General features: G+C 40.5%; 1 protein-coding gene across 2 annotated transcripts in view; it reads left to right on the plus strand.

Annotated features, from left to right (window-relative positions):
* The window catches only part of pdgfd (platelet derived growth factor d), a 67,020-nt gene that overhangs the window by 18,766 nt on the left and 21,616 nt on the right, over window positions 1-26,638 (plus strand). The window contains exons 2-3 of one of the 2 annotated variants that reach the window (XM_084950949.1): window positions 13,008-13,218; window positions 16,155-16,332. In XM_084950949.1, the coding sequence (XP_084807075.1) occupies window positions 13,008-13,218; window positions 16,155-16,332 (389 nt within the window). The remainder of the gene's footprint in view (window positions 1-13,007; window positions 13,219-16,154; window positions 16,333-26,638) is intronic. The other variant, XM_084950950.1, reaches the window with a different exon arrangement.

The following is a 26,638-nucleotide window of genomic DNA, read 5'->3' on the forward strand; positions in this document are numbered from 1 at the left end:
CCCAGGATGTGAGTGGGCGTTAAGGCGTCTGGGGAGGGATCTCAAAACTGGATTATCGATGGCAGACAGTTGGTGTCGTAAACCACCGCCTCTGTTCAAAGATGGTCGCTCACAGTGGACGTAAATGGCTTCTTTCACTCCTCTTTCAAACCATCTGTCCTCTCTGTCCAAAATGTGAACGTTGGCATCCTCGAAAGAGTGACCTTTATCCTTAAGATGCAGATGGACTGCTGAGTCTTGTCCCGTGGAGGTGGCTCTTGTACACAGCAAAATCTCCAGTGTTAAATTAACACTAGAGAGTGTCTATATGCACTCCTCTGAGTGTTAAATACAACACTGTTGAGTGTTAAGTGTTGAGTGTTAAATTAACATTAATTAACATAAACATAAATAAACATTAATATGTTTAAAAGTAACCTAGTCAGTTTTGAAGATTAACAATGGCTAACACTGAGCAGTGCTGATTTTCTAACACTGGAAAATAACTCAAAATGTTAGAAATATTCCAGTGTTAGAAAATCAGCACTGCTCAGTGTTAGCCATTGTTAATCTTCAAAACTGACTAGGTTACTTTTAAACATATAACACTGTCAAAAGTGTTAATTTAACACTCAACAGTGTTGTATTTAACACTCAGAGGAGTGGACCCATATAGACACTCTCTAGTGTTAATTTAACACTGGAGATTTTGCTGTGTATGTTGTGCCATGCGCTTGTGAAGTGGCTGTTTGGTCTCTCCGATGTAGAGGTCTGGGCATTCCTCACTGCGCTGTACAGCATACACCACATTGTTAAGTTTGTGTTTTGGAGTTTTGTCTTTCGGGTGAACCAGTTTTTGTCTGGTAGACAAAAACTGGTTCACTACCATGACCTGGATGACTGAAAACCTTCACATTTTTTTTTAATTATAAGTAAGATTTCCTACATGTTACAGCAGCACACAGGACAACAAAACAAATTAGAGATATATTAGAAAAATAAAAACAGAAAAATAAATAAGAAAAGCAGTGCACAGATAAACTCAGGGCCACTGCAGTCTCATGTAGCAGGTGAGAGGTGTTGTCCATAATGGAAATTAACTTGGCTGAGATCCTCCTTTCACCCACCTCCTCAGTTTAGGAGACTGGCCAGGACATAGGTGGCCCTCTTTACCAGTCTACAAAGTCATTTCCTCCTCCTCTCTGTGCTGCCACCCCAGCAGACAACTACATAAATGATTGCAGAAGCCATCAATGTGTCATAAAAGGTTCTCAGTAATGTCCTGGACATCGCAAAAGACATAAGCATGCCCAGCAGCTGGCTTTGACTCTTGTACAGAAATGGGTGTTTTATTTAGAGATTGTAAAGGTGAAAAGCATTTTAGAATCCACTGATAAACAAAGGGTACAACAAAAAACACAAACCTTACACATCCTATTAATTCATTTATTGTAGAAGAGTTTAAAATCAATTTTAGATCATGTGTTTAAAAGAATTACACAAAAACCTCATTCAAAATCAAATCCACGGGCAATCTTTTCACCTTTACATTGTGCTCCACTCCTGTTAATTAAAAAATCTTTGCTGGCAAATAACATTTTTAGTCACCTGACCTGATCTAGTAGAAATAAAATATAAAGTCTTTCATTCTTTATGGATGTGAATAACACTGTAGCACTCCACAGCTGTGAGATCCCTCCACATTTTTCATTTATTTTGCATACAGCGCTGGTTTCTGCTGCTTTAGTGCATTAGGGGCATGTTGGCCATTCTCCTGAAGCGATCGTTACTCTCCGAGTTTAGTGAACACATATCTTTGAACAAACAGTATGTGATTGTGTTGGTGATTTCACTGCATCTTTGTGAGCTACAAGAATACACCAATGGGCTGTACAGACTCAAATTTATGGATGTGTGAGTTGATGTTTGATGATTCACCTTAGCAACAACCACCGCATTGTTTTTCTTGTCCTTCACTGATTATACTTTTTATGGTGTGTTTTTTTAGATGGTTGAATAAGTTGCCTTTGCAGTGCTTTGGTTAACATCACAAAGTATTTCTAAACAACTGATGATGATCCACTTTCAGGGACAAGCTTTTTTTGCCCTCTGCTTTGCCAGATGTTAGAGTTTTGCTTTAAGTCTGTCTCCTAATGTAGTTTGACTTGGCCAGGCTAGTCCAGGAAACCTAAAGCTACACAGAGAAGATGTGATCAGCACGGTGATTTAGGGAGCGCTTGATTGACTTTGTGTTCAATTGGCGGAGCACACATTTTCAGTATCAGTCAGTTATGTTCCTTTTATTGTGGGAAGCCAAAATCACGATGGAGATTAAAATTTGATTAATTGCGCAGAAGGCATAAAAAACAACAAGTTCACTGTGAGACAGGTTGAACAGCTCACTGCCCACATTTTAAAATTGATCTCACAGTTGGCTACAACAAAATATAAATGAAAAAAATTATTGTAAAAGCAGAACAGAAAAAGTTTATCTTCCACACCTGTCTCCTGATCACCAGACCTGAGGTCTCTCTCTCATCCACTGTTCCCTCTGCTCTGCTTTAGTCTGCAGCCCTCCTCAGTTCTGCTCCTCTGGCCTGACACATGTTCGTCGGGCTGCCCTGCTTCAGATTTCCTTTATTATTAGTTCATATTAGTTTTCCACACCCTGGACTCTCTGCTCAGTTCAACTACAGCTCCCCTGCTGCTCTGCACAGCCAGCAATGTACCCAGTTCTCCACGTATCCAAATGTGTAAACAATTCTTCTTGAGCACAGCATTTTACATTGATTTCTATGGAGTCAAAAACATTATCAGTGGTTTTACAAAAGACCATTTTAGAAAAAAGTCACGTAATATCAGTTGATGAGCTTTATTTTAACACTAGAACTGGAGGGCAGTCAGTTTGACCCTGTCGGAAGGCATAAAAAACAACTACAGTCCCCTGTTTATTTTTTAATCAGTCATATTCACCTAGCTTTGACTAATGTTATAGCAACAATCATGTTGCTTGGAAATGCCACATCCTGCAGTAGTGGTTTTAGATTCATTTCCATGAGGTCAAAATGACGTCTGCGGTGATTCTAGGTAAAATCCTGTCATATTTTTTTTCTTCCAGACACCCCAAAATTCAGAATTTGGTAAATAAGTCTGATTTAGTAAAAGTTATGAGATGGTGGATTTGATTTTAACAGAGTTACAAGGTTTTTAACAGTGTTAACATGACTTTAAAATCCCAGTGGGTCAAAATGACATGTTGGTGGTTCTAGTGTTAGGAGAAGAAATAAACAGGTCTTCAGCCTGGAAAACAAAAACAAAATCAGCTTAGGACTCCCTTCTATTTAAGGCAACTTTACAGAGTGATCTTTTAGATTGGAGTTTCCGTCAGGTGGGTACCCTCACTGCCAAAGCACCAAACTTTAGCCTTAAAAGTGTCATCCACAGAATACTGGGTTATATGATGACTTTTTTGCAGTGTATAATACTTAACATCCTTTATCATACATATCAATAAACATCATTAAGACATTTTAACATATTATCTTTTCAACTCAAACTTAATCCCTGATTTCCACTCACTCAGGCACAAATCATTGAGAGCTGTTTGTCCCTTTTCTTTGTATCCATTAGACTAATTTGCCCTCATCAACAGGTGTTGAGTCATAGATGCCTGAGAGCCTCTTGGAAAAGTTAAGTGGATGCTAATGCTAATCAAAGGCCTAAAAGGATCATTGAAACTCACTGGTGAAGATGTGAGGGCCAGCTAAAAAGCTCCAGTACCGAAGGAAATTTAAATGCGTTGCGAGTCATGGCTTTGCATTGATGTTTTGTCTTTGTTTATGCCTTTGAAATAGATGAAAAAAACAAGATAATGATGAATTTGCACAAATCTGTGCACATCACAACAAAGCAAGTGGAACACTTACACAAACATACACATAGACTCATATATATATATGCACACATAATAATACATTTTTTGCATATTTATGAGCCCAACTCAGATATGCTCTTTTGTGTAACTTACACAGTTTTCATGTGTTGAGATATCTTGGGGCTTCTCTTGTTATTTTCGCTGCACAGTAGCCGTGGCCACTGCTCCATCTTTCCTTTTTTGTCCTGACCATCGTTTCCTCTTTTACTCTTGTTTTTCTCAACATCCCAGAGTTTCCCAGTTTTTCTCACACCCATTCCAGCTTTTTTCATCTCTACTCCATCTCTCTTATTGTTTTGCATCCCATATCTTTCTCTTCCCCACCCTACCGTCTTTCCCTGCGAGGATGTCCACAAAGAGTTTTCTAGCTCAGTTAACAATAATTTGGTCACATCTGTTTGTCTAACCTCATCTGTCCGTGTCACAGGGCACGCCTTTGTTTCAGCTTCAAAGGGCCACGAAACTCTTTCTCACACATATTCACACGTGCACATTCCCTGAAATGAAAAAAAAAAACAAAAAACTTCTAAATCCACCCTACAACTCACAAACTCTTTCTTATGCTCTGTTTCAAATGCTCATGCTGTCACCCTGAAAACATCCACCCACACAGACACTCACAGTGGGTGTAACTACTGCTGCGAGTGGAGAATGGAGAGAGGCGAACACCCTACAGTGTTTTGGAATTGCCCCCAGGCAGGGGGTTATAAGGATAAGTGCCCTGTCATGATAAGTTTGGTCATGATAAGCATTTTCACAAGTGACAAGAAAAATGGATGGATCTGATACACACTGTAGTTTTACCTGCAGGAATCTGAAAAAAAGAGTGAGAGCGTGATGTTTGCATGTGAAAAGTTAAATATGCATGTAAATCACTGTATTTACAGCCCTGACACTGATATGACTCAGGCACCAAAAGCTTTGAAATACAAAGTTCTGCCTGATAATGTTGCCTAGCAACTAAGAGTTTTCTTAGCAAATGTTTCAAAAGTCAAACATTAGTGTGTTGCACACATTTATAGTCCAGACGAAGTATTTGCCTCACTTTTTACCTAAAAAGAATCAAAATGAAAGTATGATGATCTGGCAGGTATGGTACATAGTTTTGAGCAAAGTCACAGGGAAGCAGTTGAATGACAGGTTGTTGCAAGAGATGTTTAGTTGTCTTCCGCAGCTTGTGACTACATCGTAAGCGAGTATATCTCAAGATATTTTCCCCTGTTTTCCAGCAAGTAGATGTAGCTCATGTTAATTATAAGCATTAACCTGTGGGCCTTAAAAATGAAGCCAATGTGGTGTAAAAATTGCAGCTTGAAACCGGCTTTAAGGGAACCAGTACCCATATGTGTTGCGGCTGTTACTCAAAATAATATATTACAACATTGTATTACTTTTGTTTTTTTTGTTTTTAAGTGATGCATGACATTACTAAATTACTCATTTGACAAAGTAATTGTTGACTCTACATTGGACATTACTTTTACATTACTCAGTAACAGCTTTCATATAGTTAACAGTTAATAATAATAATAATAATAAAGTTTATATATATAAAACTTTACAAAGTCCTTTTCAGAAACAATAAAAGGTACAAAAAAAGAAGAAAATTATAACTCAGCTATATTAGGCCAATAACATGAACATTAGCTCATCAGCAAACCTTATCATAATGAGGACAAACGGGATCTTTCTTTAAGTCTTTAAGTAAGTTATCCAGCCCAAAGAGCACTTCACAGTGATTCTTTTATAGATACAGGTCAGGGTAGAAATACGAGGTTATGGGCCTGTCTGCTCATCACTGCTGTTTGGTTACCTGCTGAAGATCACACTCTGGCTGCGTGATGGGGTCAGCATACTTATCTTTAATATCACTCTAGATTCTTCACTACTAATTTTGTATTAGTGTGTTGTCTTTGTAGAGGCTTCAGAAGAGTCAGTGTTGTGATATCAGCAGCATTTTTTGGTCTTTTACCCTTAGGAAAAGCTGTGCAAGTGTGACTTTTTTATGATCATCTATTTATAGTTTTTTAATTCTGTAGTGACTGAACCGAACCTCTTAACTCCTTGGTAACTTTTAAAGCACTTTAAATGCAAATATTCTTATATATATTAATGCACATATTCTTTGGTGGTTTTTAGTACGCAGTACATCTAAAGCTGGTCGATATACTTTCTAACCACGACTTGATTGCTTACAAATATGGCAGAAGCTCTGTTTTGTGTGAGATAATAAATGTAGTGTGTCCACACTACATTTGCCTTGGCACATGCATGCCCATGTGGGCTGGTTAACACTATGCAGTCCCATACACCCTTCTATTAAACACATATTTTCATTCTTGATCGTCTCACAAGTTATATCAAATGATTGCCGTCTTTTCTCTCAGTCAATTCAATTCAATTCAACAACAGTCGCCTCAAGGCTCTTTATATTGTAAGGTAGACCCTACAATAATAGATATAGAGTAAAACCCAACAATCATATGACCCCTTCATGAGCAAGCACTTTGGGGACAGTGGGAAGGAAAAACTCCCGTTTAACAGAACGAAACCTCCGGCAGAACCAGGCTCAGGGAGGGGCGGCCATCTGCCTCGACTAAGAGCCATTTGTCTTTGCCTCCTTCATAGTGCAATCAGTCCACACAAATATCCCAACACCACACACTTTGACAATGAATGCAGAGGGCATGCATCAATTTGAATAAAAGAAAAGGGCACAGATTAATGTAGGCCAGTAATAATCGTAAAGAAAATGTAAAATATCAGAAAAAGATGTAATATAATGATTAATTATAGTTTTTTTTTTAACTACATACACCACAGGTTTGACCTGGTCACGATTCATGAAATATTATTAAATGTTAAATATAAGACTTTACATTAGGCATCTATTACTAGGGAAACAAGGAAAAAGTGATTCATCGTGATTAGAAACAGAGTGAAACAGAGGAGATGGTGCAGAAATGAGCAAAGAGAAGAAGCCAAGAGGGAGTAGATATGTGGGGTAAGAACTGATGGTGACCAAAGCTGACACCCCTCGGCATGCACTGTTCACCCCAGGATATATATGTGTGTGTGGGTGTGTGTGTATGTGTGTGACTTTTTCATGCCTTTGTGCTTGTGTTTTGAGCATGACAGAGAAACAAAGGGGCATGTTTACAGCTGATTTGTCATGAGAAAGTGGTAAAACAATGAGCCTGCATAAACATTACAGTGAAGCACACACACACACACACACACACATATGTGTATATATATATATATATGTATATATATATATATATATATATATATATATATATATATATATATATATATATATGTATATACACACACATATATATGCCTTGAGCATTTAGCCAGATGGAAAAGGCTTTGGTTATTTCTCATGGGTGGAAATACTCTGAGCATGTAAGTGCAGCTCTCACATCCACAACCAATACACACTCACATGTACACAAACACAGAAACAGCGACCCATATATACCCCAGTTCCTAACAGATATGCCCATATGAACCTATTGCATACACATAAACAACTAATGATAAAAACGAATACACAGACGCACACATTTACACATGCTCGCTGTGTTTATCAGCAGTTTTGCTGTTAATGGGCAGTACACTCTGTTACCAAACACAGATGAATAAACAACTCAGCAGATAACGCAGATGGGTCTGTCGTCAAAATATTTTGGGGGGTTTTTAAGCTAATATTTGAAAGATCATATTTTTTATTTATACTATGACAAGTATTTTTGTCACAGTATGAATAACGTTGGCCAAAGTGCTGCATACAAACTACTACGCAACATACTGAATGGTTTATTGTTAGTGTTTCCGTTTCTATACTTTTTGAGGCACATCTATCTAAACTGATCATTGAGCGCTTTCATGGTGCTGTCGTTATAATATCCTTGCTCTGTTTGCGTACTCAGTCCAGAAATAGTCCAGGGCTAGCATTACTCAGTTCTACACACAGCTTTATTCTTATCTTTTTATGTTTTTCTAGACACCAAGGTGAGATGCTTCAGCAAATTGAAGTGATGCATATATTACCTTTTCCGGACTAGCTGTTTCTCTCTGCTGTCAATAAACTAATCAGCTGCTGGCTGTAGTTTTAACAGACAGTGTATCACTATGTCATCTTAACTCTCCACTAGAAAGCAAGTAAAGCACATTTTCCCCCAAAAAAAGTATTTTGACCTGTCCATTAAATACTTAACTGTGATTTTTGAAACAGGCGTAAATACTTAGTTAATAATCGTGAAGCACATCAAAAATAAACACCTGCTTTTTTTTTTTTATTAAAAAGAGTAATGGCACCTTGAATGAAAACAGGTAGATTTTCACAGCTGAAAGTGAATCCATTATGTGTGTCCTGCTCTCTTGTATATGTGTGTGTTTGTGTGTGAAAGTTATGAGAATTCATTGCTAGGAGATGAAAGTCAGACAGGATATGTTAGACAGGGGATGGCAGATGTAAGAAATGGGGTCGCCTTGTTATAGGTAATGTCCTCTGGGACTGTGTCTCTGTGTGGGAATTCATCATACAGTATGTAAACTGTCACTCAAGAAAAACAGAGTTTGCTTCACACAGAACAGACACTTGAACTAAAAAATAGATTTATTTTTTAATATTTACTCTTTGCACACCTGCGACTTCACCAAAATCAGATTTTAATTATAAGAGAAATATAAAAGTTTCATATCTTAGCTTTAACATCAGATCCCTCCGAGCAACTTCAGTGCTTTCTCTAAAGAGCTATTTTTCCTTCCGTGATGCATCATGTTGCTGGTGATTAGAGTGTGATTGGCACTGGGATCAGAAATAGATTTCAGCACCATGGAGAACATTACACTCTGACACTGGAGGTGGGAGAGTTAAATTTAATTAGGGAAAAATTAACCACATACATCCTTCAAGACATGCATGCATCCAAATACACACATGTATAGTCTGAACCTTTTTCTTGTAACCTGCCACATCCATAAACACACACAGCTGTGTATCCATGACTTCAGAGGACATTGCATTAACTTCCATTCATCTGATAGAAATGTACCCTAACCTTATCAAAACGCTAATGCTTTACTACAAACCCTAATCTAAAGTCAATTTTATAAAGAGCTCTTCATCTCGAAAGGGGAGGATTTAAATTTAAGGTACTTGTTTTTTTGTCTCATAAGGAAGACACAGACCCATAAAGTAGCAGGTTGTAGGTCCTCGCAAAATGATTAACACACACAGAAACTGACTGCCAATTAAACTCTCAGACTCCTGATCTGACACTTAAATAACTGTGACAATGATGCTGCGTGACTGTGTGGTGAGTTTGTCAGTGTGGAGCAGACGACAATGTGCGTGCGTGTTTGTGTGTGTGAGCAAGATGGTGGGGGTTGGAGGGGGTGGCTAAATGTAGGATTTGAGTCAAACAGTGATATTATCAGCACAATATCATTTTCTGTGACTGCAGAATGTTGACTTCCTGTCAAATACATATGCCCAATTTCATTTCATATAAATTATAGGACTAGTTTAGATTAAAGATCCTATAATCAATAAGTTATAATGTGACTGAGGCTTATGTCTTGCAAAAATAGAAATAACAACAGCAAGGAATAATAATAATTAATGGCAGATGGGGTGGAGTGGACTATCACGTAGCAAGATGTTACAACTCCATCGCAGGACTAACTTAAATGGGACCTATATACATTCACATTCCTACAGCCATAATCACTAATTAAATTATTAATATTGATATTTTAAATAATAATAATAATAATAATAGAACCTACACTGAACAAAGCTACCTCACTGTGGAAACAGATTGAAGTTAATCTTATCAGAAAATGAACATTTAAAAAAAGACTAATATAAGTACAAACCTGTGAAAACCTGAGCTAAATCTGTCCCTGTCCTAATATTTCCAGACTGCACTGCATATCCATCTGTGCCCGCTGATATGTCTGCTGGTTTCCGGATTCTGCTTAGTCCGTGTGAGCCATTTACCGAAAATCCTCAGCAGTCTGATAAATTGCACCAGTTAGTTTCTCCCACTGTTGATTCTGTGGAGGGGATCTTTAATAGAAACTTCCTTTCTAATCACTGTATCATTTGCATTAATTTGCAACAGTGTCACTGACATCACTGCATGATTTATATTAAGGTCATGATGTGACTGCAGAACATCATCCAGAAGAGCTCACTGCTTTTCAAGCACATTTGCATATTTCCTCATTTTAGTGTCTGCCCTCTTGTTACACACAGATAGACTCATACCTGTGCGCACAGACAGGTGCATTAATGGATGGGTGCATTAATTTGGGTTGTGGTTTTACAGCAATTATGTGCTAGATTATTTCATGGTCAGAAGCACTGACTTCTATCTCTTGATGTATTTCAGTAGATAGATGCTTCATGGTGTGTTAAAAAGTGGCGCTAACGTGTATTTACGGTTATATGTATTGGACATTGTAAGCAATGCACACGCTGTGCTTGCGACCACTTGCAGTCACATGAGATTTAATGCAAATTCTTCATGAAAAGAACTGAAACAGACATACTCTGTTCACCAGGGATATAGTTAGGTTAGAGTTCCTCACATATAAGCACTTCTTTTGACTGAGTGGACTTACACAGCCAGGCTTCTGATCAGCAAAGTGGAAGAATTTCATTACAAATAAAATTGTGCCCCAGCACACACATGCAGTCACATTTACACACATGCTCCAGACTAGAAGTACATGCTGCATTAATGCCCGCTGCCCATGATACACACTGGAGTGCTGTGTTAACTGTTGGAGCCGGAATTAGCAGACTGTTGAAAAGAGCAGAATGACCGGTGACTGAGGTGGAACTGCGACACTGTAGAGAAGAGAAACACAGAGAGGAGGTGAAAGGTAAAGACGGGGCTGAGCAAGAGGAGGAATTAAGAGAAGCTCAGAGTGAAGAGGAGGAGGAGGAGGCCAAAGCTTCATCATCACCATCAACTCCCAGGGGTGCAGGCTGTGCCTTGATTATGCATTCAGTGCTCTAAAAAACACACACCACTCAGAAAATACAGCCCTGTCAGCCTACTTCAGCACACAGCCTGACCTTAGGGAGTGTGTGTAAGAGCTTTTTTTTCCCCTCTTGAATTTTCAGGAACTGGGGAATAGATTTAGATTCGTGAGGCCAATTAATGATTATTGTTATGAAATGTCAAAGATAGATTTATGATTGCATTGATTAGTTAGGGAAGCATTTTGAGTGGTTGTAATTTCATGTTCACCACCAATGAGCAGTCGTTTTACTTAAAACATAACTTTAGAACCTACCCATACAGCTTCTGTACATATAAAGTTGTTACCTATATATAGACATGAAGCAAGAATATTTCTTGCAAATACTTTAAGTATTTTTGTTCCAATAGATTGATGTGTTCACACAGATAATACTCCTCACCTAGAAGGCGCCCAGGAGGCAGCTTAGTCAGATACCGAACCACCCCAACTGGTTCCTTTCGATGTGGAGGAGCAACGGCTCTACTCTGAGCCTCTCCCGATTGTCCGAACTCCTCGCCTTATCTCTAAGGGAGAGGCCAGCCACCCTTTGGAGAAAGCTAATTTTTGCTTGTGTCCACGATCTCATTCGTTCGGTCACTATCCAGAGATCGTGATCATAGGTGAGGGTAGGGATGTAGACCGACCGGGAAATTGAGCGCTTCGCTTTTACGCTCAGTTCTCTCTTCACCACTACAGACCGGTACAGCGTCCGCATCACAGCTGCCAGGGCACAGACCCTGACGGTTCGGTCCCCGGCTACCAAAACTAGCAATGACTCTTGGTTCCAAGAGAATTATTCTGAATGATTTTGGTGGGTGACCAGTTATTGTTGATATTCATGACCTTCAGGGAATGCATGTGAATATTTTTTGACCTTTTCTGCAGAATAATAATAGCAAGCCAAATTTAGTTAGTGACAAATGTTTACTTGAACTGAAATATTCAAATGTAATCGGTGTGAAAAGGTCAGACAATAATATTGTTATTTGATGGACACTAGTATATAAATACATGTTTGATAGAAACACAACCAAGTCTTTGCCCTATCAGAAAGATATCAGACTTTTTTCATACTAAAACCCACATGTTATATTATACACACTCATTGTACACTTGTTAGACATTTATTAAGTACACAGTATTAAGTATTAAGTTCCACCTTACATGGAACTCAAAGCATTTGTAGAAATGGTTGAGAAAACCTCCTGAAGTTCATCTTGTTGGAATAATATTTTCTTGGCACACTTTGGGCCCTTTAGTACTAACTGAGCACTGTTTAATTATCATGTCCTGACCATGTGCACCACTGTATGACCACAGTATACCATCTTCATTTGGCTGTTTTCAGCAGAATAATGCATCATGTCACAAAACTCAGATGATCTTTTACTGGTTTCTTGAACATGACGCTGAGTTTGCTGCACTAAACGGCCTCCACTGTCAACTGATCAGTATTAGCGTAGCGCAGCATGAGCATATGTCATAATTAGGTTTTGTAGACATAAAATACCATGACATCAAAATGATGCATTGCTTGTAAAAAGGGTTAATAGGATGCAAAAATGGTAAAGATGGTTCACTTTTGCCATCAGCAGGTGGTTTCTCAACAACATGATGATGTCACAATATTTGATGTAGATACGAACCTTCAGGGGCCAAGACGTACCCGTGTGCTAAGTTTAAAGATTTCAGATACAAAGAGTGGGGAGAAGTTTCGAACTGTGAAATGGCCTGCTGGGTAACTACCGCAGTCTCACTTAGAAAACAAAGATAAAGATAAACCCAAACAAATCTACGTGATCCATTTCAATATGTGTGCTCGGCACGCTCTTATTTAAATTAGTCTTTCGGTCTTTGCTGAGGATTGTTTCTGTATGAGCTGTTGTTTATATGTTTTGTGCTCCTCTTTTGCATGTCTTTGTGGGTGCCGACGTCTAAAAAAGTTTTTCTCTTGGGTGTGAAATTGCATCTGTGAACAATCTGCTTTGCTTCTTCTTCTATTATTAAATTGACTAACTAACTGATTAGCTGTAACCACTAACAGACAGCAATCGCCTCACCACAGACTTGTACCGCAAGGAGGAAAACATCACAGTAACGCCACAGGGTGGAGTCATCCACAGCCCACGCTACCCCAACGCTTACCCTCGCAACCTGCTGTTGTCATGGAAACTGCTGTCACCACCAGGGAGCCGCATACACCTGGAGTTTGACGGACACTTTGGACTGGAGGAGGCTGAGAATGGAATGTGCAGGTAAAATTTGACACAATACAGCACGCGATCTAGAGAAGGAGGGCGACGTGAAATCCATTCAGGAAAAAAAAAGACAAGAGGAGCAAAGTGGAATACCGGAAACAAGGATTAAGGCAGTGAACAAAAAGAAGAAATAACACTGATCATTTCTGAGCAGCTGTAAAGGAGAAACATCAGATGAAGGAAGAGTGATTTAGAAACCCGAGCAGGAGATAGATTGATGGAGAAGTGTGACAGGGAGGACAGGAAAGTGTATTGTGTAAAAGCCTCGAGTCTGAACAATAGCAACGGTAAAATATGTGTGAATTATTTGGTACTGTAGTCACATGGATCCACAATAAATTGGAATTTAAATGAACTGAGAGAAAATAATATTAAAAGGTATAAGGTGCTGGAATCACTGTAGGAGAGATGGATAGCTGAAGTTTGCTTTCTTGGCAAGAACTATAAGAAGTTTGTCCTTGAGGGCTGCAGGGAGAAAATAGACTTTTTAATCCCCATATGCAACTCAGCTGTCTTTGTAAGCACTTTCCTGAAAAGACAAGGGGGAGCAGCAGGGGGTGGGGGGGGGTTGAGAGGAGGAGGAGACAATTGAAAAGGTAGTAAGAAGGAGAGTGAGCTTTGCCCAGTCTTTCAAATCTTGTTTGTCACATTGATTATGTGTGTGTATCTTTGTGGGCTTATTATCATGCAGTTTATGGTGATGGTCTGCTTGGCCGAGAACTCATCATAAACTTCTATCATAACAAGTCTGATTACTCAAAGTGCCTCATAACCCTAAAAGTTACCTGAACCATTACAGAGGAAGTGTCCATAAAGAAAAATTAGGCTTTATTCCAAAGTTGGTTTTATTTGTTATGCTCTGCGTTCAGTCTAGCCATCTATCTACTAGCTGTTTGTAAGATTGGCACAAAATTGGAACAGAATTTCATGGTTGGCGTCAGTGACACGTTTAAAATTGCTTCATCAGCCTTTATGTCATGAAAATATTCAAAGTCTAGCTTTGCCCGTGAGGCTAGTTATAGCCATGGTGATGTCATATAGACAGTCATATATCAGGATATAATAAATAAAAAAAACATCTAGTCATTTGAAGGACTTAAAAATGTATTTAACATAAACTAAGCCAAAATGTAGAAGCAGTGAGTGAAAATCGGCAGCTTGTAGGTCCGGAGCATCTAGGTGTGTGTTAACGAAAAGTCAAGGAGGAAAGACATCAGCAGTGACCTTACAGGAGCAAATACTGCTGCCTTTCAGTCTAGGAAGGTTTATATGGTCATTTCCAAACAATTTATAGTCCATCATTCTACAGTGAGAAAGATTATTCCCAAGTGGAAAACATTCAAGATAGTTGCCAGTCTTTCCAGGAGTGAATGTCCCATCAAATTCACGCCAAGGTCAGACTTTTAAATCCTCAGACAAACTACAGTGAAAACCAAAAAGCTATATCTCAGACTCTGCGGACACATGACAGTAAAAGACTCCCAACTATGACTTGTTTGAAAGGTTTGTCAGGAGAAAGCCTCTTCTCTCTAAAAAGGGTTATCACTTGAACAACCACAAGACTTACCAAACAATGTCCTTTTGACTGATGAACTAAATTGGAGATGACCATCACTACAACTACTGCAGCCCTAGGATCTGGCCAACTCGCAATCACTGAGTCAATCATGAGTTCTATATACTGAAATGTGAGGCCATCTGTCTGACAGCTAAAGCTTGTCCACAATTGGGTAATACAGCAGGGCAATGGTCCCAATGGACCAAACTCCAGACCTTAACCCGATTGAAGACTGTGGTAGAACCTTAAAGGAGCTGTGCATAAACAAATGCCCACAAACCTCAACGAAGCAAGAGTGAGCCAGGGTTCCTGGCTATAACGACTGAATCAGGAGGTGTTTGGTTTTCACACATTGCTTCAGCATTTTGGTTTAGTTTTTATAAAATAAATAATGACATGATGTGATATGTCAAGTTTTTTGTAAGTCTCAGGTTGTATTTATCTAATTCTAAGTCCTGGTAAGGAGTTGATCATTTTTAATGTCCTTATATGCAAAACCTTAGAAGTGACAGAATTGTTATTGTGGCCACGCGTGCTGTGCTAGCAAAAATGGAGCATCAATTCTGCCACAAATCACTGAACTTTTAGCATTGCAGCGAATAATTAGCTTTGTTTTTTAATCTTTGGGCATATTTATTTTGGCTATTGTCATGCCATAGCATGTTATTTAAAATGAACAGAATCAGAACCATCTTTATTTGTCCATCTTTATAAAAAACAAGTTACAGAAATTCTGATGTAATAGTATAAAAGATGGACGTAGCTACCGTAACCCAGTCCCAGTTCGAAGCCTTGAGATGAGCGTTTCTGAGATCGTCATCTTGGTTAGAAAAACCTAGATGTGACGAGGAATAACACGTTTGACTATAAAACTGCACGTTCTTGTGATTGATCGTAATTCAATCTTTAGTTTCATACCACTAAATAATCCTAATTTCAAAAACATAATACAGTCAAGATTTACAAAATAGACTTATTTATTTATTCAGTATGACTCAAAACGAGTGACTGAGCTGATAAACTCAGCAGGAAAGTGTTGACAGAGGCCAAGAGTTAACTGAAATTTTGACAGTAGTAATCCTCGTCCCTGCAGGAGAAAATACAAGAATATTATATGAAGATAAATTGGTTTATAAACTGTGATGGCTGTTTACTGTTTTCCAGCTCTCTGACTGCTTAATCATGACCTTAGCAAGAATAAGTTTTTTATTTCCAGAAATAATGTGCAAAAAAGTACCAAAAATCTAACTACTTGTGCTTAACTTGAACATAGTTTTGTGTGTGTGTGTGTGTACAGTTTTAATCCTCAGCCAGTCTCTCTTATTTCCTACGTATTAACATACTTCTATGTTGTTCTCACTCACTCACACTGCAGGTATGACTTTGTTGAAGTGGAGGACCAATCGGAGACCAGCACTATAATTTGGGGTCGGTGGTGCGGGCAGAAGGCACCACCCAGTCTAAACTCGAAAACCAACAAACTCAAAGTCACCTTCAAGTCTGATGATTACTTTGTTGCAAGGCCAGGATTTAAAATCTACTACTCACCACTGGTAAGGGGCACACACACCCACACACACACACACACATGGCTGATGACGAATTATTGGCTGTTATTTGAAACACAACATAAAGTCCTTCATTCAAGTGCGTTTTTGTTTTTAAATCCGATCAGTGTCAGACTCAGTACCACAGCAGTGCCCTAGGTAAAATGCCTCTTTGACCATTTTACTTGTGGCGGCAATAAAGAAAAGGCATGAGATGGAGATAAATAGATAGGAGAGGCAGGAGCAACAGAAAAAACACAGGATCTTGTAACGCTGTCAGTAGACTGCCAACATGTGTAAGCCAACCGTGCTTTTCTCACATGTCCATTCAACAAAAGAGGAGAGATGAAGGGATAGGTGAAGGAGGGCAGGACGGTTGGGGGCAAAAGATGAGAACATGTTCTCTCAAAGCCTGTCAAACAAATTGATAAGGAGATTAGCTTTGTCATTCTGTCGGCAAGAGGAAAGAAGAAAGTGAGGGAATCCGATATGAAATGTTCACCCACCCTATTATCAGAGGGGAAAGGGGAAGAGAAAGATCAGTGGAGAGACGCACAGACATTTAAAGATGTTCCCAGACTTCCTCATTTATGACAGAGAGAGGAAGAGACACAGCATCACAGACAGGGTTGAACTGGTGGCACTGCTTATTATCCGAGAAAAAAGAGAGAGAAAAAAGTGGTGTGAGCACAGAAGGAATAAAGGTCTTAGCGGGCAGAGAGAGGAAAAGATAGATATCGTATTTATTGAAGATCCTTCCCTTTCCTAGTGCCATTTTCATATTACTTTTATTTACCCCTGCTGTTATTACAGTTTGTACTCTCCATAAACTGTATAGGGTGTTTAGGTTAAATTAGCCCTTAACTACCTCGACGGCAAACACTACACAGCAATGTCATTCAACCTAATGTAATGACAATGAAGTAAAAGCACTTCATAATAGAGCACTTGCCTAAATGTATCTACTTATTTCCTACCACTGGCGTAAACCACAAACTGCTCTCTTATCTCTCCCTCTCAGACTCTCATTGCAGACTCTCCCTCCTCAGTCTTTGTTATTTCTCCTCTGGTCAAATAATCACCCCTCTGTACATTTAAAGCAGAATCCAGCTCCAGAGGCTTATCTCATTTAATCAGTTTTACCCATTTTTCAAAGCGCTCCCATGTTTGAGTGTGTGTTTGTCTCTTTCCGTCTTTCACACACACACACACACACACACGCACATAAACACAGTTTCCCTCCAGCTAGACTGGAGCTTTGTGTGTGGCTTAATTTAGCAGGTCTAATTTGTTCTCTCCAGACCTGTCGAACAGATAAGAAGGAGGAGGAGAAGAGGCAGAGGGAGGAAAGGAGGAAGTGAGAGGCAGGGAGAGGCAGGCAGAGAACGAGGAGAAGCAGCACTGGAAGGAGAGAACAGGTGTCTGAGATGGTATCGGCATGTCAGCTAATGACTAAAACAACCTGAACTGAGAGAGACAAAGAGAGAGAGAGAGACTCTTGTGAAGAAGTAAGTTATATGAAGCTGACTAAGGTGGATTAGATAAAAGAAAAAAAAACATTAGGGAAAGTGAAACAGTCAGTATAATTGGGGGAAGGTAAAGCAGAGTCACACAAGGAAGCAAACAAAGAAAAAAAGTTAAATTCTTGCTGTGTTGACACCTAAAGCACTTTATATCCAAACCTACTTAAATCTCAGTTTGTTTGATAAAAAGCCTTCCTTGGTCCTAATGTCTTAGATACGAAGACCCAACTTTGGGACAAGCTGCATGCAAGCAGAGCAGCAGACTCAGTCCTCCATAAGTGTGACTACTTTGGAGGAGTTGTGGAAGGATAACGAACCATAGATTTAGCTTTAGCATAAATTTAGCTGAATATTTGGTGTTGATCCATTGCCACATCTTGGGTTTACAGATCTATCGAAGTAGATTGCTGCAGACTCACTTGCAATTCTGCTTGTGTGTACGTCACAATATGAACCCAAGAAAAATGTGTTCTTTAAAGCAAAATGAAAATTCTTAAACTGTGACATGTGGGAAAAATGGCACATTGCTGCTCATAATGAGCCTATATGGCTGCTCATTAATTAGTTAGGCTTCATGTTCTCCTTCTTTAAACTAGCTTTCTGGTGTTTATTTGAACCATCAATATGTCAAATGCTGATCTAAATGAGGTAGTGCTGCACAAAATAGCACAAGTCAAAAAAAAGTTGGATATCTTGCTAATGTTTGTCCAATGGGGGTATTTATGTGGCTAGATATAAACAGAAGTACATGGAAATGTATTTCTACTCTATTCTTAAAATTGAAACAGCCATTGTGAGTGCAGTTCCATCATTTGGGTCAAATTTCAGTTGGTATGCGAGTGTGTGAGTATGTGTGTCTTTATTTCACATCTGCTAAACCACCCAAACGAGAGACAGACAGATAAAACCCTGTAGGCATCACTGCAGTCAGAGGTCTAACTTGTTATTCATGTCAGTCACTGTTTCCTCCTCATTGTTTTAAACTGGTGTTACTCACCACCTGCACTGCAGAATTACATGAAGCAAAGGGTGCATTTCATTGCACAAGAGAAACTTTTTATAAAGGCCCCAAAAATGTCTTTGAGCATCTAAATATGCCATCTATTTACTGTGAAGGGAAGCTTTTCTTTGTTTATGTTTGTAAGAATATTATTGATTTTCTTTTTTTTCATTGTTTTTCATAGTGTTCCTAGTAAGTGCTGGTACGTCAAGCACAGAGAGTATTAGTTGCAAAACTTTGTGTCTTTTCTTTTCAGCCATGCTTGGGATCATTGTCTTGGTACATAACCCAATTGAGACCAAGCTTTAGCATTTAGATGGCCTCACATCTGACTCTAGAGTAATTTGGTATACAGAGGGGTTTAGAGTCAACTCAGTGGCTGCATGGTGCCTGGGTCATGTGGCTGCAAAACCAGTTGAAGTCATCACCCCTCCACCACTTTGTTGACAGTTGTTATGAGGTGTTTGTGCAGCTAATATGCTGGGTTTGGTTTTCACCAAACGTAGTGCTGGGCGTTATGGCCTAACAGCTCTATTTTGGTTTTCTCTAATGCTAACAGAGTCTCAGATGCAACTCTTTGTTTTTTGGGAGTTTCTCTGAACATTGTGTGATATCCTAGGACTAAGGAACCACGGAGACCATGTTTAGCTCACAGTTACTTCTTTATTATGAGAACCGGGGCATGCGCCCCACAGACTGAAAAACTCTCCAACAACTGTTGCCCCCTGGTGGACAAATCCCTGCCACAACATAACATTCCTCCCCCCTTAAACTGGAACTACTCTGTAGTTTTAATCACTACAGAAAATACCCATAAACAAAAACTTCACCTTTATAAAAATGCAACAATCCCGTCCCCAGCTTTTATTGAAATTTCACTCCGTAATAATGAACCTTTAGTCCAACAGTCTTAGGTTAACCTATAACAGTTCACCGTAATCATGGCACAAAGTCTCTCAGGTGCTCCGGCGGTCTCTTGGTTCTTTGCGATCGCCGTAACCCAGTGGCAGGTGATTCCAGTGAATCACTACTCTCCATATGTGGCTTCACCACTGGTGTAATTTGCACCTCCATGTGTCTCTCATCCTCGTCTCCTGTCTCAGCGCTGATGTTTGGGGCTGCCTTTGGGGGCTCGCCTGGGTGGCCTTCAGGCATTCCTGCTGCCAGGCACGGCTCCAGGCGGGCAAACAGCTGATCGACGTGACGCCTCACCATTGTCCCATTGCCCAGCATCACCAAGTGGGAAACAGGCCCCGTCATCTCCTGTATAAGTCCTGGTATCCATTTGGGTCCTCTGCCATAGTTTCTGGTATATACTGTGTCTCCAATAACAAACATGCGCTCCTTGGCATGTCTATCATGATACAGTCTTTGGCTATCTTGTTTTGCTGTCACTTTCTGTTTCAAGTCAGGGTGTATGAGATCAAGAGTACACCTCAACTTCCGGCCCATCATCAACTCAGTGGGAGACTTCCCTGTTGTGGACTGTGGTGTGATTCTGTAACTAAACAGAGCCCTGTTTAACTTGGTTGCCAGTGTGTCTCCAGTACTCTTTTTCATGAGTTCTTTGAACGTTTCCACTGCTCTTTCTGCTAACCCATTGGATGCTGGGTGATATGGAGCGGAGGTGACGTGGGTGATTCCATTCTTTGCCATGAACTCTTTAGTTTGTGCACTTACAAAACACTGGGCATTATCAGAGACCACCATCTCAGGAAGGCCGTGCGTGCTGAAACAGTTTCTCAGGTAGTCTATGGTTGCAGCTGCTGTAGCAGATGGAACTGGATACACATCTAACCATTTGGAGTGGGCGTCCACTATTACTAAGAACATTTTACCCAAAAACGGGCCCGCATAATCGATATGTATCCTTCTCCAGGGCTTTTCTGGCCACTCCCAGGGGTGTAGCGGTGCCTCTTGCAGCCTGTGTCTATGTTCTTGACATGTACTGCAGGACCTCACCTTGTCTTCAATGTCATTCTCCATATGCGGCCACCACATGTAGCTTCTGGCCAGGCCCTTCATGCGACTCATTCCTGGGTGTGACTGATGTAGCTGTTCCAAAAGGGGGCGTCGACCTCGTTCTGGTATCACCACCCTCGCCCCCCACAGCACACACCCATCCTGCACACTCAGCTCCTGTTGTCTCTGTCTGTAGGGCTGAAAATTAGGATGCTGCGTAGTAGGCCATCCTCTCAAAGCATACTCACGCACTCTGGAGAGTATGGGATCGTTGGTTGTCCATCTTTGCAGCTGCTCAGATGTCATCACGCCCTCGTGGTCCTGATCTACCATCAACACTTGGTCCTCAGCTGCCACCTCTTTAGGGAGGTTCTCTGGAAGAGGGAGACGACTCAGACCATCAGCATTACTGTTATTTTTGCCTTCTCTGTATTTAATGACATACTCATAGGCTCTTAATAACACCGCCCATCGCATGATCCTCTGTGACGCCATCTGAGGGACGGCCTTCAACTCATGGAACAAACTTATCAATGGCTTATGATCCGTGATAATCATGAACTTCCTGCCGTACAGGTACTTATGAAAATACTGCACACCAAATATTACAGCCAATCCTTCTTTATCCAGTTGTGAGTAGTTCTTTTCTGCTGCATTCAGGGTACGCGATGCAAACCCAATGGGTTTTTCCTGACCATCTGGCATGCGGTGAGCTAGTACTGCTCCCACTCCATAGGGGGACGCATCGCAAGAAAGAATTAAATCCTTTTGCTCATCATAGTGTACCAATACACTGCTTGACTGCAACAGTTCCTTTGATTTGCAGAAAACCTTCTCCTGTGCTGGTCCCCAACACCATGGTTCCCCCTTTCTCAGAAGCTTGTGCAGTGGGGCCAACAGTGTGGACAAGTTTGGCAAGAACTTATTATAGAAGTTCAACAACCCCAAATAAGCTTTGAGCTCTGTCACTGATTTTGGGGGTGGCGCCTCCTGCACTGCTTTCACCTTTGCTGGCACTGGATGTAAACCGGTCTTATCCACCCGATGTCCTAAAAATGTCACTTCCTTCTCCATGAATTGACATTTGCTCCTTTTTAAGCGCAGGCCGCCTCCTCCAAGCGCTGCAGCACTCCATCCAGTGTTTGAAGATGTTCTTTGTCATTCTTTCCCGTCAGGATGATGTCATTCAGATACACTGCAACATTGGTCAGACCTTGCAACACACTCTCCATGGTGCGCTGAAAAATGGCAGGACTTGAACTCACACCAAATGGCAACCTGGTGTATGTAAACAAACCCCTGTGTGTGTTCACTGTGACATACTTTCTAGATTCCTCATCAAGTACAACCTGTTGATATGCGTGACTCATATCTAACTTGGTGTATTTTTCTCCTCCCGCCAGCCCCGCTATCATGTCCTCCATTCGTGGAATGGGGTATTGTTCTACAGGCGACACCTTGTTAACAGTCAGTTTGTAGTCACCACAAATTCTGGCGCTGGAGTCTGGCTTTAGTATGGGTACAATGGGTGCGGCCCACTTTGCGAATTTCACTGGTTGGATGATCTTCTCCTCCAACAGTCTCTCCAGTTCCTGCTCCACTTTCTTTTTCATAGCAAACGGAACTGATCGGGGCTTATAGAAGCACAGTTTGGCATCACTGGCTACGTGTATCTTTGCTGCAAACCCCTTCAGCGTTCCCAACTCATCCTTAAACACTGTTTCATGTCTGGCCAGTATCCGCTGTAAGGCATCATCTCTGCCTTCTATCTTATGTACAGGTTGCCAGTCTAATTGGAGGGCCTTAATCCATCCCCGACCCATCAAACTAGTTCCAGCCCCTTCAACCACCACCACATCCAGTTTTTTTTTACTGTCTCTGAATTCCACCTGCACTTGGGCTGCTCCCCACACAGGTACCTTGTGGCCTCCATACGTTCTCAGTTTGATTCCACATTTGCTTACTTTGGGCGCATTACTGCCTTCAAAAAGTTTTTTAAATGACTCCTTCGACATGATAGTGTAACCACAGCCTGTGTCTACTTCAAATGTCACATTCTGTCCATTTATTTTAGCTTCTGTCTGATGGGTTCTTCCCTTGGGATGCTAATCTCCTCATGCACATTATACATAGTCACACTTGCCTTTATGTGGTGCATTTCAGCTCCTTCTTCCTCACTCTCCACATTCTCCTCTTCCAAGAAATGGGCTTGTTTACCTTGTCTGCCACGCCCTCCTTTTTGTTCCATTTTCATTCGGCAGACCCTTTTTATGTGTCCCACCTTGCCGCAGTTGTGGCATTTTTCTGAAACAAACCTGCAGTCCTTGGCCACATGATTTAGCCCTCCACATCTGTAGCACTTCCTGACAACCTGTTGTGACGTCGAGCCGCGGTCCTCCATCTTGTTCACCACTCCTAATCCTTTAGTGAATCGCGACTGTTCCGTCATGCTCTTCAAATCCACAATGTCTCTGTTAGCAGCCTCCATTGCTTGAGCAAACTTCAGCGCCTTTTCAAATGTTAGCGAATCCTCTGCTAACAATCTGCGCTGTATTCTGTCGTCGCTTATTCCACATACTAAACGATCCCGCAGCATCACCGTCAGGGAGTCTCCAAAGTTACAGTCCTGTGCGAGCTTCCTCAGCTCCGCTACATAATCGCCCACACTTTCCTCCGGCCTTCTATTCCGTGTGTTAAACTTCCAACGCTGCACAATTTCACTCGGCTTAGGGTGAAAATGATTGTTCAACAATCCCACCAACTCAGCATAAGAACGATCCCCTGGCTTGACCGGACTGAGTAGGTTCCTAATCAGGGCATAGGTCTGTGCGCCCACGCAACTCAACAGTACCGCTCGCTTCTTCTCCTCCTCCTTAATATCATTCGCCACAAAGAAGTAATCCAAAATCTCACAATATTCCTCCCAGGATTGCAGCTCGCTGTCGAACGGTGCCACCGAGCCCAAAGTGGTAGCCATTATTCCACACCGAGGGTTACGCTCCGCTTCCAACAGATGCTAGCACCGTACCACTTGCCAACCTCACTTCATAAGTCACTTATCACGGTGTAACTTCACAGCAACACCTGGCTTTTACCCTCATCGCCATATGTGATATCCTAGGACTAAGGAACCACGGAGACCATGTTTAGCTCACAGTTACTTCCTTATTATGAGAACCGGGGCATGCGCCCCACAGACTGAAAAACTCTCCAACAACTGTTGCCCCCTGGTGGACAAATCCCTGCCACAACATAACAATTGGATGGTCCAACCTTGGGCTAAATTTGCTTGTAGCACACATCTAAATGCTTCAGACCACCAAGTTGCTAAAACGTCTGCTTTTATCGAGGTGCTCACACTTGCTGATAATCAGTTAATCAAGTGCATTTCATTATCAGCACCTGGCTGCTACTTACCCTTTTAAATCCTACAGAAACAGTAAGGAGCCACTGCATAGAGTTATATGACAGGACATATGTTTTGCATACTGACTAAACTCCTGTAATCCATTAAGTACAAGCCTGAATTATTCCTAGATCAGGAGTGACACCAGAGGGTCCAATCTGGCCCACTGAATGTTTTTGCCAAGTAGAAAAATTGCAGTAAAAGTGAGTGGGTTTTTTGAACTGCAAATATCATTTGAGTCAGAGGTGTGAGTCATCATTGCTGACAAAGGCATTACCTGTGGGTTGCCATGCCACACAGAAGCCAGGTGGTAAAGCCAAAGAGCTTATTGTTAATGTTAATTTGCTTTGCAACAATAGCTTTTCTGGTAAACAAAATACCGAATGTGGAAAATCTGAGACGTGTTGTTGAAATTGCACTTATTTCCTTCGAGGCTTCTCGGACAAGACATCACCTGTTTGTCATGTATAATCTTTCGTGAAGAGTTTTAATCGCTTGAGATCTAAACAGGCCATGTGGGGTCCATGGACTAAAATTTCCTGCCACTGATCCACAAACCAAACCTCCATTGACACAGCTGCAGGAATAACTGCATTAGTTTCTGGCTGAATATGTGTTACAAAAAACAAGAGAAATAAATAAATACAAATTAAACAAGGAACTGTAACAGTAAGTCTTGTCAGTTCTCTAAGCTGAACATTAGCTCACGACTCAAACATAGATGAGACAGCATAAAATGTGGTCAGTGTGATTTAACTTCTAACTTAAATGTCCTCTAGCTGTGAGGGAGATAGCTGCTCATGCAGGGTAAAAGTCGACAGAAAAATGCTCTCTCCCTCCTCACCATCTACTGCTCACTTAATCCTCAGCTGCTCCACTGTCCAACTGTACAAAATGGAGGTTGAAAAGGGCAGCTCCCTGATGTCCCTGCCCTGGGCTGCTACTGTAAATAAGACTGCATCCTCTCAACCAGTGTTGGTCAAGTTACTTGAAAAAAGTAATCAGTAACTAATTACTGATTACTTCCCCAAAAAAGTAATCCCGTTACTTTACTGATTACTTATTTTCAAAAGTAATTAATTACTTAGTTACTTAGTTACTTTTTAAAAACACGATTTACAACCTGAATAGGTGATAAAGCGATAGCTCTTTCAGCCCAATTCTACTTTTTCTGCATAATTCATCATATAAAATGTAATCAAATGGAAAAGTCCCTTTTTAAAACTTTTTTTATTAGTTTTAATATTTTAACTTTATGCATCAAGCAAAAATTTAATTATATGCAACATTCTCTGACTGGAAGAAATTTGTTTAATATTTAAACCTATTTTCTGCACATTGCAGCACATAATTTTTTTTTTGTGTGTGTGTGTTTACACTCACTCTTTCAAATAGATGCAAGTAAAACACAGCAGAAAATAAATAAAATCAAAGACTAGCGGTCCTTTTGCTCTATTTTCACCTGTAAAGCAGGAGTTGGGTAGGCGGAGATTTACCCTGGTGCAGGTGTGCCGCGGCGGTCAGTGGAAGAATCCGCGAGTTTGTCTGTGAATTTCCCATTACCTCATTGCGCACTCGGTGCTTGCTTGGAAGTTTAGGGTTTTTTTGCTGTAAGTTTTCTTCCCACGCAGTGAACAGCGGACGCTAATGTTTTTGTCACTTTTTATGGAATCAAACTCAAAATAAGGTCAGTACTTCCACGCTTTAAACGCTGCATGCTCATACTCTCTCCCGCACTCGATATATGATCCATTGTTGATCTGCACACAGCTGTTGTCACGAACGTTGCACTCGGTTACGTCACTGTCATGAGACATTCTCGCAAAAAAATCACGGTTTTAGTAACGCAGTAACGCAGCGTTCCTACGGGAAAGTAACGGTAATCTAATTACCGTTTTTGCAATAGCAATCCCTTACTTTACTCGTTACTTGAAAAAAGTAATCGGATTACAGTAACGCGTTACTGCCCATCTCTGCTCTCAACATTAGAAAATGTGGTATAGTGCCTTGAAATATTAATGTTGCTTCCATGATTAGCATTACTTTGTTGTTGGAAAATGAGATTCTCCTCTCTGTGTCCTGTAGAATTGAAACTTTTCTCCTGACTTTTACTTCCTCTTCTCTGTTTTATCACGTGATATTTACAAAGAATCTTATTTAGATCTGCTAACATATATTGTTCAGGGCACATTGCAGAACTTTAATCAGTTAATCTGGAGATAATGACCTGACCTGCTTTTATGTTAATCACTTAGGCTTGTCTAATGTTATAAAAAAAAATACGGTGCTGAAAAATAAAGCAGATTTTCTGATAAAGCGTGACTTAAACATTTGTGAAGCATCCATCTTTTCATCCATTTTTGATCTACTAATCCAATTCACAGTCACTGAGGGTTTGGGACCTATTCCAGCTGTCACTGG

Source organism: Perissodus microlepis, chromosome 14 (assembly GCF_051167445.1).
Source record: "Perissodus microlepis isolate ML-2025 ecotype Zambia chromosome 14, ASM5116744v1, whole genome shotgun sequence".
Taxonomy (NCBI): domain Eukaryota; kingdom Metazoa; phylum Chordata; class Actinopteri; order Cichliformes; family Cichlidae; genus Perissodus; species Perissodus microlepis.